The sequence below is a fragment of the Eurypyga helias genome, unplaced genomic scaffold (genome assembly GCF_000690775.1).
Source record: "Eurypyga helias isolate BGI_N326 unplaced genomic scaffold, ASM69077v1 scaffold33876, whole genome shotgun sequence".
Lineage (NCBI taxonomy): Eukaryota > Metazoa > Chordata > Aves > Eurypygiformes > Eurypygidae > Eurypyga > Eurypyga helias.
The window spans coordinates 36,363-50,086 of NW_010257805.1; the positions used below are offsets into that span (position 1 = coordinate 36,363).

General features: G+C 52.7%; 1 protein-coding gene across 1 annotated transcript in view; it reads right to left on the reverse strand.

Annotated features, from left to right (window-relative positions):
* The window catches only part of SCN4A (sodium channel, voltage-gated, type IV, alpha subunit), a 30,681-nt gene extending 25,722 nt beyond the window's left edge, over positions 1-4,959 (reverse strand). The window contains exons 1-6 of the mRNA XM_010154171.1: positions 4,696-4,959; positions 4,261-4,379; positions 3,248-3,337; positions 2,441-2,569; positions 2,210-2,301; positions 218-526 (exon numbers count right to left, since the gene is read on the reverse strand). Of these exons, the coding sequence (XP_010152473.1) occupies positions 218-526; positions 2,210-2,301; positions 2,441-2,569; positions 3,248-3,337; positions 4,261-4,379; positions 4,696-4,959 (1,003 nt within the window). The remainder of the gene's footprint in view (positions 1-217; positions 527-2,209; positions 2,302-2,440; positions 2,570-3,247; positions 3,338-4,260; positions 4,380-4,695) is intronic.
* Positions 4,960-13,724: the final 8,765 nt, after the last annotated feature.

The window sequence follows — 13,724 nt, forward strand, 5'->3', positions numbered from 1 at the left end:
GTGGACTGCCTTTTCCCTGGCAAAGAGGATTCGATCCCATCTGTCCATCCTGTGAGTATGCACAACCCTTGTTTCACCCACATCTCCCCGCAAAGCACCTTGGCAGGAAGATCCATGTGAGCAAACCATCATGATCTGTCATGGAGTAAGAACGGGGTAAACCGAGCAGCCAACTAGGATGATGGGTCAATGGAGAAGGGGATGCACAAGCTTTTACCTTCATCGTTGATGTAGGCCTCGAAATCAAAGTTGCTGCTGTTGGTGAAGCTGGTGGTGAAGTTGCCAGCAATGACATCGGTGAAGTTGCTGAAGAGCATTGTGTTGGCCAATGTGTCGTTGTCCAGCCCCATGTCCCCCAGCAGAGTGTCATTGAAGGGGGGCCACCGCACGCACTTCTGCCGGAGGTTCCCCATGAAGAGCTGGAGACCGATGAGGGCGAACACGCTCAGGCAGAAGACTGTGAGGATCATGACATCTGAGAGCTTCTTCACCGACTGGATCAGAGCGCCGACAATCGTCTTCAGCCCTAGGGGGGAGGGGTTACTACTGACCTAATTGCTCATTTGCTACTTGTGGAGAACATGCTATGGCATTCACAAAAGGTGCTGGGGCTGTTGGGGACATGTATCACCAAGTTCATCCCAGCTCTCCACCCCACATTGCATCCTGACTACCCTTCTGCCCCACACATCACTGGGCAGCATAAACCATTCCCCCAAAACTGTCCCTCTTGGATGACTGCCAGGCAAACCTTCCATATTGGCCTTAACCTGGGTATCAGAAGCTCAAACCTATCCTAGCCTGGCTGGCATCAATTCCATTTGGCTTTATGTTTTCCCCAAACATCAAAATCTGGCCTCTTTTGACCCAAACCACCAGAACAGACCACTTTGCTGTGGTACATGGAAAAGCTGTTTGCCAGCCCAGCTGGAAGATGCTGAGCACCACTCTTAGCTCCAGAAAAGCCTCTGCACCTCAACACCCCCACGAGCTGCTGTCCCGTGGGTGGTCAGGAGGCCAGCTGGACCCTTCAACTTGATCCCCGCAAGCTGGAAAAACCCCAACACATCTGATCAAAGATGACTAAGCAACATTTGCTTTAAGCATTGGGATTAACTCGTCACTCTCCCACAGCATCACCATTTCCTCTGCAGAGGAGGCTCGTCTACAGATCCTTGACAGGCTTTTAACGTGGAGGATGTCGTTCCCCTCACCCAAGGTTTACATGGATGATGGGTGACGCTGGGACATCCTGATGTTGATCTTAAAAGCAGATCTGAGCACAGAGCATTCTCACGTGGAGGCAATTCTCCAAAGACACGTGATTTTTAGCCCTGTCATCACACCAGTTCCCCCCGTTCCCAAACTATTTAGGTAAAACCCTGTTCTCCAGGGGTTTGTCTATGTTGGGAAACTGCTGAGGACAGCTACTTGAAAACAGCTTATTTCTGCAACTGCTATTTCTGCAAAGCCTCTTGGGGGGATATCTTTCCAAAAAGAAGTAGCAGCTTATGTTTTGTTAAATGCAATTTTTATCCTGTTTGATGGAGGCAAAAAACATTTAAATATGAATCCTAAAGATCTGGAAACTGAAGGGACAGAAGAATTTATTCACCACAATAAATGATTATTTTCAGTTCAATCTCACGCTTCTTGAAGGGGGTCTGACCTACCATTTATGTGGTACCAAAGCAGGGTATTGAAATGGTATCACATTTGGGAAAAAGCCATCAGAGAATTTGATAACATATTCCTAACACCGCAGGTTGAATGTTTGGGGTGATGTAAAGCACTCACCACATGGCTCTTTCACTAATACCCATGAAATATCTCAGCCCTAGCGCCAGAGCAGTCAGCTCTGGACCAAGGACCAAGCAAAGGGTATCAGATAATTGGGCTCATAAACACGACATGAGCACAAGCCCACTTGAGACACCTCCAGGGAGCCCTAAAAGCACAGTCTGGCTTATTAGGGGCTTTCCTTGGCCAAACAACCAAGTGAGTCCAGCTAATCTAAAGATGTAAAAAACAGCAGAATTTGACCCAAAAGCTGAATTATTACATAAGAAATTATTTATAAGTATCAAATACCTTTTCCCCCATATTTTCTCTTAAAGCTGCAAAATAACTAAATTACTTCGAACTGTGGGAAAACCCGAGCTCAAGGAAGGGGAAAATGGGGATAGAAGACCCTTTCTTGAAGTCCCACCTGGTATCACCGTGATGGTTTTCAAGGCACGGAGGACACGGAAGGTCCTGAGAGCAGAGATGTTCCCCAGGTCCACGAACTCAGTGATGTAGCTGCAGGGCAGGAGAGGAGCGGGCTTCAAGGGCTCTGCCAGGCACCTACCCCCCTGTTTCTCGGCCCTCCTCCCCAGGGTCATCCCCCTGGGTTGTGGTGGCCAGATCTCCTGTCCTGCCCCCATACCACCAAACTCACGCCATGGAGATGACCATGAAGTCCAGCCAATTCCATGGGTCGCGCAGGAATGTGAAGTTGTCGATGCAGAAGCCTCTTGACAGTATCTTGATGAGGGACTCGAAGGTGTATATCCCAGTGAAGGCATATCTGAAATGACGGTGACTCAAGATGTTCACCTGGGTCCAAGGGCCAGCTCAGGATGAAGTCCGAGCCCCAGGAAGTTTGTTCTCCCTGTGGGACTATCTCGGGGACCTGAGTTTGGGGGCTCAGAGCCAGAGGCTACTGGGTTCTCAGGGTGCTTTGGCACTGGGGGAGGTTTTCACCTCAAAAGGCAAATTGGGACATTTTGAGGTACCACTCCCTTTGGTGACTATTCTGTGACACCCCCGATCCCTGCTGATGTCCCAGTACCACCACACTCCCATAAAACCCTGCTGAGGCCCCACTGCATAGAACCACAGCAGAAAATGCTCTATTTTCCCCTTCCCACCTGGGGTTGGTTGTCCATGCTCCTTGGACTGGTAGATCTGCTTAAACTCTCTGGACCGTCACTGCTGACCTGATCTAACCTGTTCTGCCATAGTCTCCTGTCACAGGGATCCCACCAGATTTTGGGCGGCTCTGAAATATTCCCCCTCTTTTTACATTAGGCATCTGCAATGGATGTTTCTTCCAAGATCAAGAGGGCCACCAGCATCTCCTGATGACACCCTCCTCCTCTGAAGGGTGCCTGGATCCCAACACCCCTCTCTCAGCCTTGGTCCTGCCCCTCTCAATCATGATGCCCCCCCACATCCGGGGAGGTCGCGGGAGGCAGGGACTTACTCCACGTTCTTGGACCACGCCGGAGGGTTGTTCATCGTCATAAACACACAGTTGGTTAAAATTGTGATCATGATGAACATGCTGAATAATTTAAAATCTGGTCAAGGATAAATATTGCCTAGATCATGCAGGTATGAAGCCAAGCACCCCTACTCCTCTTGTCCTGGCTCCCACGTTGGTCACATGCCCTGGCCTGCTCCTCCTGCCGCTCTCTTCTGGCTCAGCCCTGTCATCACATTTTCCCTTTAGTCCCCCTGCTCCCATGCTTGGTCCTGGCCCCTGCCCTCCCTCCCTGGTCCCCCCTCACCTCCATGGTGCTGACTCTGCCTCCCTCTTGTCCTTGTGCTCCTTCCTCTCCAGCATCCCAGGATGCAGCCTCCCCCACTTGTTGGATCCCTCCTGACTCCTGACCACCAACTCCTGCTGCCACCAGGGTTCTGCTGGGATCACTTCCCACTGATCCCAGTGTCCCTCTTGCTCTTGGCATCCTTTCCCATCTTTCTATCTCTGCTTGTCTCACATTAAAAGCCCCAGTGCTGCCCAAGTTGCCTCCTTCCCTGTATCCCAATGTCCTGGCTCCTCTGTCTTCCCTTTCCCAAAGCATCTTTTGAGCTCCCCATTTCACCCACCTCCAAGATGGGACATGATCCTCTGACCTGTAAACATTTTCCTTCCTTTCCAAGTCTCTTCAGACCTCAGAGACCTTGAACCTCTTCCTAGGATGCTCCACACCTGGTTTCCTCCCTGGTTTCCTCCCTGCTCCAACAAAACTGATGCAAAGACTGAGCTCTTGGTGCCACCAAGGTGCCCAAAGCCTTTGAGCATCCACTCCTTGGGAAGTGACAACAGCACTGGGATGCCTGGGCAGCGGGTTCTGGCCATGGTGGGGGCCAGCCCAGGAGATTTGCTCACCACACCATCATGAAACACTTCTTTCAGCCCCCTCCCAGGGCTATTTGCACCCATCAGGGTTTGACACGGCACAGGAGCAGTGTCACAGAGGGCAAGGATATGAATGGATAAGCACTTTTATGGCTCCTCTGCGGATGGGGTGGAAGGGCCCCAGCAGGTAGAGGGCAGGGGTTGCCGAAAAGCGGAAGATGGACTTGCCTTTGTTGAGGACTATGAACGTCTGCAGAGAAAAGAGAGGAGGGAGATGGGTTAGCCCTTCTGCACACCCCCAAAACACTCATGCATCAAGTGCTTCTGTCAGAGGTGGGACCTCTATGCCTGCTTTGGATCTCCAAAGGCCTGGGACTTCGACAAGCAACAGATGCTCTGCTTCAGACAAGAAGCAACCAGGGCAGTCTGGGTCTGTGGCTCACCAAGGTGGACTCAGATAAGACCCTGGGGCAGGGGGGAAGGAAGGGGAGGTCTGTGCTTTGGTCTTTTTCCTGTGACTTGCATCTAATACCAAGTCTACTCATGGGCTAAGCTCTGCCCCTTACCTTCTTATCCTTGTAGAAGGGGTCCAGGTCCTCCAGGGGCGTCCCGATGAGTTCCAGTGGTGGGTCACCATAGATGAGGGGCAGGTTCTTGCCCGCTTCCAGGTCGCTGCTGGGCTTGAGCTCCTCTTCCTCGGGCAGTTCCACATGCTGCCGCTTTACCTTGAGTGCCTCTGCCTCAGAGATGCGCTGCTCGATGGCAGCCAGTGAGGCGGGGGTGAAGGGGCGGAGGTTCTCGGGGCCCGGGATGTGCGGCAGGCCAGCCATCCTCTCATTCTGCTTCCCGGACACCTGTGCCCAGCCTGCTGGGGAGAAGGGGGTTGAGAGGGCAAGGACACTGGTGCCATTTTGGGGCATTTTTGCTCAGCCCTCAAAGCCAGGTGATGGCAGGATCTCCGTGGGGTTTTGCAAATGGCTTTATTGCAGAAACATTGAACTTGCAAGAGAGATCATTATGCACAGATCGCTGGCAGGCGGAGCATCCCCTGTGCTCCTTCTCCTCCCAGACCCCCATTCAGCCTCTGATCAAAAAGCACCATCATGTTGGACTTTTGAGCTGAGCAGTCGATGTCCCTGGCACCAGCTGGCCATCTTTTGCAACCTAGACAGGCTCATTCAACAAAGCAAAACACCTTTGGCATCAGCAGTACCCGCTCCAGCTGCCTCCCCTTTGCAGTGTGCTGCAATACATTGGCAGTTTCCCTCCTGCACTTTGTGCAATCAAGGTGTGGTGCTCAAAGCAAGAGGTTCCTCAGCCAGAGGAGCTGGGTCTTGTGGTGTCATTCACAGCACCCGTCTGTAGGAAACACCAGTAACCTGCCATGCTGGGTGGCTCTGGAGATACCCGGGGTTAAAGGAAGGGGTTAAAGCCCCCTCTCGAGCCAAAAAGCACTTTCTAATGTCACAGGGATCAGCATGACTCCCCAGACAGGAATAGGATGGGCCATTTGGGTGAGATAAGGGTGGCTCCACTGAGCAGCAGAACAACAAAAGAGGTTGGAAGGAGAAAAGTGGGGAAGAGATGGTGGTTGCACCCAGAGGAACAGGCTGCCATGGCCTGACCGAGGTCAAAACACCCGGTAAAGCCTTCCTAGACACCAGAAATATTCCTGCTTTGAATCGCCTTGATATCTGCTCGACCCAAAAACACCAGCCTGTGTCAGAGATGAGCCCAATATGCAGTAACACTTGAACATGTTTTGCAGGGATACTGGGATAGATGCATCTCTGCCTCATCTTCCCCAAAATGAGCACCCCACTGGCAGTCAGCGGCTCCTCCATGCACCAAACTTTACATGATGCTGCTGAGCACATGCGCTTAAAAAATCTTGAGGATTAATGCTCCTCACAGCCCCAGTCTCAGACCTGTCATGCTGAGAGCCGGAAACCTTCAGCCCTTTGTAATTAAGAACAACTGGATATAGCTCTGGTGGGAAGAGAGACTCTGGGTGCATAACGGTATTGACACATTCCTATGGTGTTATAAAAGCAACGGCAAAGGGAGGTATTGATTTCAAGCAGCACAGGATAACTGCATTTTAGAAACCATCACGCTCCCACACTACCGCTGCTGAATTGGATCTCAGTGTGCAAAATGGATTTTCTTCTGCCAAGGGTTGGCAAACCCCACAGCAGCACAATGTTGTAGGGGTATTACTGCTCATCCCCATCACATCCAGCCCCTGGGATTAAGCAGGGACAGTTTCCCAGCTGCAACATCTTTTGGGCAGAGACCACCTTCAACACAGTGTTTGAACAGCACAGGGGCTTCAAAGCACATTCAAAATGCAGCTGGTAAAGGGGTGGGAGCAACTTGCTGCCTTTTGGGACAGGGCAACATTACAAAAAAAAAAAAAAAGAAATCAGGTGTCAGGAACACTAATTTTCATATTTAAACACACTTTAGAACAGGAAAAAATGTGCCCTTGCTGAACAGAGTTATCTAGTAGGATAAACTGAGTCACATCACTGCAAAATGGAGTCTGGCACTGCCTGCAGCCCAGCTTGGGTCTCAAACTGCTGCAAAACAGGGAATCCGGAGCAGCAATGCCTGAGGGTCACAGCCCCATCTCACGCCAAGGCCCTTGGATCCCAAAAGTGGGACCTCATCAAAGCAAGTAAAAAGGGGATTTTTGCCACCACATCTCTCTGTGAGGGGACGGTGCCACAGCAGCAGAGCACCAGCATTGCTGCTTCTCACCCAGAGTTATTCTGGATTTACACCCATTTCACACTCCACTTGAGCAGCCCTTGAAACCTGCCCTTTGCATTCCCCTCCTACCAGCGGTCTCAAAGCTCAAGCCAAAAGCACGCGGCTGTGCCTGGCTCTATCACACCCAGACCCACTGGGGATGCGCTGGTGCCTGCCCACCCACAGAACCCATTTTGGGACCATCTCCTGGGGGCTTTGAGGACTCACAAGAGCTTGTTGGTCTAGGCAGCCCCAATTTCCCAGGAAATAAGGTTTTGCAGAGCTGCTAGGGAAAGCCTGCGTTACAGGCATGCCAGCGTTCTGCAGGGCTCCAGCCCCTTTAGCTGCTCTCCAAGGTTTTGGTGTGTGGGGTGCTGCATGGCCCACATCTTCCCTGGAGCCTCCTGCTGGGTCCTGCCCCCCAAAACCCCCAGCAACACCCTGTCCCCACTGGCTGCACCCAGCCTGTGGTCCTGGGGATGGCTATGCCTCCAGCTGCCACCAGCCATCACTGCAGGAGTCAGGTTTCTGCACCCCATGACTCTGCTCATTCCTGCCCCGGCAGGAGCAAGTGCGGGAAGGGAGGAGGATTGAGCAGCACTGTCTCTGCTTTCGGCCCCTGTCTCCTCTTCTACTCACTGGACTGATCACCATGCTGTGCCACGCTGATCCGGCTGCACCAGCCCCCGGCGGATCAGCCCCTGGCAGCACCAGGCATGGAGCTCACAGCCACGGGGGGAGATGCAGGGGCTGGCAGCACTGCCCAAGGCTAAGCAGAGGGTCCTTAAAGGGGATGTTACCCAGGCCATGGAAATGCTTTGTGGCCTTCTGGGGTCTTTTGCAGCATGTAGTCCTGCTCTGACACCTTTGTGGCCACCCAGAGATACCAGGATGACCCCAGGGACAAGGATTGGGACTTAAGCCTATGTCCAGCTCCTGCACATAGAATCATAGAATGGTTTGTGTTGGAAGGGACCTTAAAGATCATCTAGTTCCAACCCCCCTGCCAGGGGCAGGGACACCTTGCACTAGCCCAGGTTGCTCCAAGTATCATCCAGCCTGGCCTTGGACACTTCCAGGGATGGGGCATCCACAGCTTCTCTGGCCAACCTGTCCCAGTGCTCCCCACCCTCTCCGGGAAGAATTTCTTCCTGATGTCTAATCTAAACCTCCCCACTTCTAATTTAAACCCATTACCCCTTGTCCTGTCACTCCCTGCTCTTGTAAAAAGTTCCCCCCAGCTTCCTTGCAGGCCCCCCTCAGGCATGGGAGCATCACACTCCTGGAGCTCTGTCAGCACCGCTGGTAAACTGCTGCTTTCCAAAAGAGAAGGGGCCAAATGCAGGTTCTGCAAGGGTCTCAGATCAGTGCCCCTCACTCCGCTTGCCCCAGTAATCCCAGTTCCAACACCAATGTGGGGCAGACAGCTGGGTCTCACCACCCTACAGAAAGTGGCTCACCCTGGGACCAGCCACCCCAGCCACTGGGATGGGGCAAGCAGCCCCTCTGCACCCGGCCTGGCACAACCTGGCACATTTATAGCAGCTGCTATAAATAACTGAGATCAAACTCTTTACACCTCTGATAGGTAAAAGCAGTTTGGGTGCAGGAACAGGTGCTGCCCTGGGCACCAGTCACCCCAGCAGCCCCATAGGCTCTGCCCCAGCTCTCCCCATGACCTGGGTCCCCCCAGAGTTCCTTATTAAAGGCAGACTCCTGTCCCATCAGCTTTTCTGGTAAGAAATCAGTCACTTAAAATGTCTCTGCTATTTATTGCCTTCTTAAATTTTGGAATTCCAGCTAAGCTAGATAACTCCTTTTTACTGTGACATCTGTGAGCTGTTGCTTTTGGACACATGTCCAACACCATGGTATGCCATGGATGAGCATCTCACCCCCAGTTCAGCATCAGCAATTACCAGCACGCAACTGGGAGCAGGTCCCTGCTCTGGAGGGCATGGCCTTCACCCTGGTAGAAATTCAGCTTCCTCTGATATTTTTTGTACTCTCAGGCTGCACAAATGAATCATCCTCCAAAATAACAGAAGAAGTTTGGAAGCTACCAGAGATATTGTGTAATAAGTTCTGTATAATCAAGACAGACACAAGGGTGACAGGTTCCTGTCAGAGACTGCTTGGGAAGCCACCCTGTCCAGAATTGGCACTTCATCCCACACAGAAAATAACCTCCTGTGGGCTGAGGAAGAGGGGGAACGACTTCCTTGGCTGCTGTGTGCAGACATGTGGCTGTGAGGGACACAGGGTAACCAGGGGCCTCCCCCCATCCTGCTGACCTATGCAGGTGCTGGGCTCAGCCCATCACCCTGGTTCCAGGGCTCTGCTCCTCCCTTCCAAGAGCATTGCTCTGGGAGAGCATCTGCAAACCCAGAGTTCCCCAAGCCTTTTGTTAACCCCAGCCTGGTAAGCCCAGAGAGATGCCCCCCAGCCATTCTCAGGGCTGGGTTACAAAGACAGGTATGACTGGGGTATCTCAGGTAAGAATATGAGGGTCCTGAGAGATTCTCTACAGACACCCAGAACATGGTGCACAGCAGCGGGACCCCATGGGTATCTGCAGTGTTGCACCAAGACCACTGAACACCTCTTGAGGAGCTGCCCTCACCCAACTGCAAACTTGCCCTCAACATTCATCCCCTGACCAGGAGACACTCTGGAAAGACTCCAGAAGAGACCAATACAGACAAAAGTCAAAGGAAACCACCTGAGTGGTCATCAGCAAGTGTAAACCAGCTTCTCTCACTAAGAAACAGCAGCGCCAGGGGATGCTGAGCCAAGCACTCGCAGTGCACAGCCCAGTTGGGACTCGCTGCAGCAGGGGTTAGCATGGGAACAGGGAGCTCGTGCAGCAAGCCAAGGAGCAGCCACGTCTGGGACAGTCGGCGACAGGGAACCCGGAGCTGGCCCACACACCTGTAGCTGGAAACCAGCCCCTGCTGCGCACACAGCCCAGACCCATCACAGCACGCGGAAAACACAATTCCACAGCACCCCAAAACCTTCTGGGACACGCTGCTTCCAGCCCAACCAGCACCCAGAGACTGACTACACACAAGACAACCCAGCCCTCTCCGTCCCTCGCTCATTTGTCCCCATGAGGACACCCAGGGTGGGGCAGGATGGTGCAACGGGGACCAGCTGGGACCAAAGGATTTGGGGATGAGTCACAGCCCAGTGATGATTTCTGTCATATGTGTCCCAAGTGTTGCTACAAACACCATCCATCCTCCATGCTGCTGATCCCTGGGGCCATACCATGGGTCTTGCTCTCCCAACTCTGCTGCATGCCTCATGAACCTCCCCCACAGCAGGCCCCCCTTCCACACCTTCATGTATTAAATAGGTTTTAAAAAAACTAAAGCCAGGTGGGCTAGGAGACCTGCTGCCAGGAGAACATGTATTTGGTTCAAATCCAGCCCAAGGGCATGGACACTTTGTGTGGTCAGGACAGCATTTATATGTCTGTAGAGGACAGGGAGCTTTACGGGGATGATTAAATACCAGGGTCCTTATCCCCTCTGCACTTCTCACCTCCACACATCCAACCACTTGGCCCCAGGGATGGGACCATGGGGGAAAGAAGAGAGACATGGTGGATGCCCCATCCCTGGAAGTGTCCGAGGCCAGGCTGCATGAGGCTTGGAGCAACCTGGTCTAGTGGAAGGTGTCCCTGCCCAGGGCAGGGGGTGAGAGTGGATGGGCTTTAAGGTCCCTTCCAACCCAAACCAGTCTGTGAAAGAGAAGGAGCAGGGCCAAATCCTGTCACTGCACCTGGCAGGGCAGAGCGACCCCAAACAGCTCCAAACACCACTGGGTGCTGGTTGCAAGGTAGGAGGTGAGGCCAGCAGTGCCATCCCCTGCTGTGGGTTTTGTTTGAGCCTCAGTATATTTGTGCGCTTTTTTTTTTTTGGTGATGGTTGGGTTCATGGAGTGGCACGGTCCTTTGCTGTAAAATCTGATGGTTGTAGAAAAAAACACTTCTGGCCTGGTCATCATGGCTTGAAAAAGTCCTACAGGGTGGTAATTTCCCACTGTATTTCCCCCAGGTTTGGAAAAATAAGCAGGGAAATTGAAAAAAATCGTATGTGAAATGTTTTATTTTCTGCCCACAAATAGCACAGGGGGTGGAGAGATTGGTTTTATGTCCTGCTTGTGAGTGATTTAATGGTGTGCCGAGCAGGGCCTGGAGCTGCATTAGCCTTTTTGAGATTATAAGCATTTCTAGCAGTTACTAGGATAAATGCCCTTCAGTTGTGCCAGCCAAAATTAGCCATTTTATAAACGAGTTGATGTCCCTTTCTGTAACACGATAATGAGCTATTTAAGAGTCTGATGTTTACTATCCCCAGATATACTGTCGTCTCTTAATGCTGTGCTGTAACTACATTACCAAGACTATTGGAATGATATATGAAGTATCCAAAATTTTCTTCTGTGGACAAATGCCTCTCCCAACACTGCCATCGGATGCTGGATCTCCACCACCATGGTGGTTCTGAGCCCACCATAAACTCGCTGTGGTTTTGTGCTGCACTTTTTTAAAGGAAGCCAGTGATAAGTTTTGAGGAAATGAAAGCAACACCAGTAAAGAAATTGAGAGAGTCACCCCAATCCTTTTCCCACAGAGAGCAAGGAAAAACATCATAATTTTCCAGCATTATCCTTTGAATTTCTGAGATTTTTAAGTGCGCGGCTGAGACATCCCATGGGCTGTGTGGGTCAAACACCAGCCTTCCCCCTGCCAAGTCCTGGGAGCACCCCTGGCTCCTGTTAGTGACACATCCCCCTGTGCCGACTCCTGTCACCGCCGTGGTTTTTTACCTTCCTCTTGGTGTATTTTGTTCCTTAGCCTGAAGTGTGGCCCAAGCCAACTGCGCTGTCAGGAATGCAGGCTGCTTCCAAGCAGCACCCTCATCCCAGGGATCTGCGTGGAGCTATGCTGCCTGCAGTTTCCTTTTGCTGAGCAAAAGGGATGGTCTGTTGAAAGCCCTTGGAAAGCAGTGCTAGAGCAAGCCCACCGCCACTGGAAGCCTTTCCCCAGCCGGACCAGAGCATGGAGATGCTTCAGCAAGTTCATGTGCATGTTCTTCAGGTGCCACCATGGTCCAGACCACCCAAGGTCACTCAAAAGCAGCAGCAGCCATGCCAGTATGGTGCATGGGCCAAATGTAAAAGTGTCTACTTGATTTTAAGCACCAGTTGAGGTCTTTGCTGAATGAGCTCACTGCTATGGGAATGACACTGCTCCGCTGCTGTTGCATTCTGCCTTTCTCGGGCAGACCAGGAGGAGGTCTCCGAGCACATTTCAGCCCCTTTCTTGGCAGCAGCCAGCCCACCCCCTGCTTTGCCATGCACTTTGCAACAAGGACACTTGTGAGCCAAGGGCTGTGCCAGTGCTCGGAGGATTTACACAGAGCAGGACACCATCCTGTGTTTCACAGCACCTTTGGGAGGGCCCCAGCAATGGGTGCTCTGCATGTGCAAAGCAAGCTGCTGTTCCCTTCCCTGGCTCCTTGCAAAGATGCGTCTGAGCCTGTGCCATCGCTAGCTTCCTTTGGAGAGCCAAATCCTTAATGCTGAACATGTTAAGGGGGCCCCTGGGACATAAATGGCTAGCCCCCCAAAAATACATCCCCTGCAGAGGTACCTCCACTCCTGCCGCCAGCATCATAAGCCACATGGAAATTAATTTTGCACAGTTCACCGATGGTTACCCGAATGTACTAGAATGCTGGCCCTTGGGTGCCAGTTTGCCCGCAGCCCTGCCAAGGGTACCTCAAGGCGGGGGTGGCACACATAGGCTGGAAGCTGTGAAGTCCTCAGATACTCTCCTGGGCCGCAGATGGAAATAGGAGGTTGCAACATCCTGCAGCAACGTGCTAACCCTCTCCTGCCTGGAGCCAGGGGATGCAGCAGGGGGTACCAGCCTGTTCCCACCTCCATTCCATCCCACTTCCTCTGCTGACCCCCGAGAGGGGAGCACTGGAAAGGGGACACTGGAGTGAGTGGCTGCTTGGGTTTATTTTGGAAGGGTTTGGCTGCGGTGGAGGCTTGGGCAGGTGGGGAAGGGTTAAAGCGGGGACCCTGCGCTTGCCCACTGCCCACTGCCTGCACTCGGGTGTCATCCAAGCTCAGCTCCACCCTGCCAGCGGCTCTCATGTCAGGCTTGGAAAAGATCAGAGCTGTGCTGTGAAGGCAGTGAGGGAATGGCGTGGGGGAAGGGATCATGGTGTGTGGGGTTGCGGAGACCTGCTACTCGCCAAGGGATCCTCTAGACTCAGGGGTGCATTGGGGCAGTGATGCAGCCACCTCTGAGGGATGCAGGATACAGCCCCACTGGTTCCCATAGGGATCATCAATGAGCAGCACTGGGAGCAGGTCCCAGATCTGATGCTCCTGTGGGATTTGCAATATCAGGTCACCTGCAGCATCCCAGGGCTGGGGGATGCCCATTTTCCCAGGCTGGTACCCCAACACCCTACACCAGACACCATGGACCAACAACGGGGCACCTGCAGCCATCACAGCCCTTGTCATGCCCAGCCCCAGGTGCTGAGCCCTGCACCTCCACTCCTGCCTTCCAGCTCCTGAGGGATCTCATTCAGATCCACTTGGATCTGGGTAAGGGGGACTCAGAGATAACATGTTCCCAAGGGCTGTATAAATAACCAGGAGGTAGGCAGCTGGACAGACAGGCACAGAGGCTGAGCATCCGTCCTGGCATCTCCGGAGCTATAGCTGAGATCTTTGCCCTCCTAACTCCCCAAAGGATCCACCACATTCTCCCACTTCCTCCCCTCCATATAAATGAGCTCATTAGTCC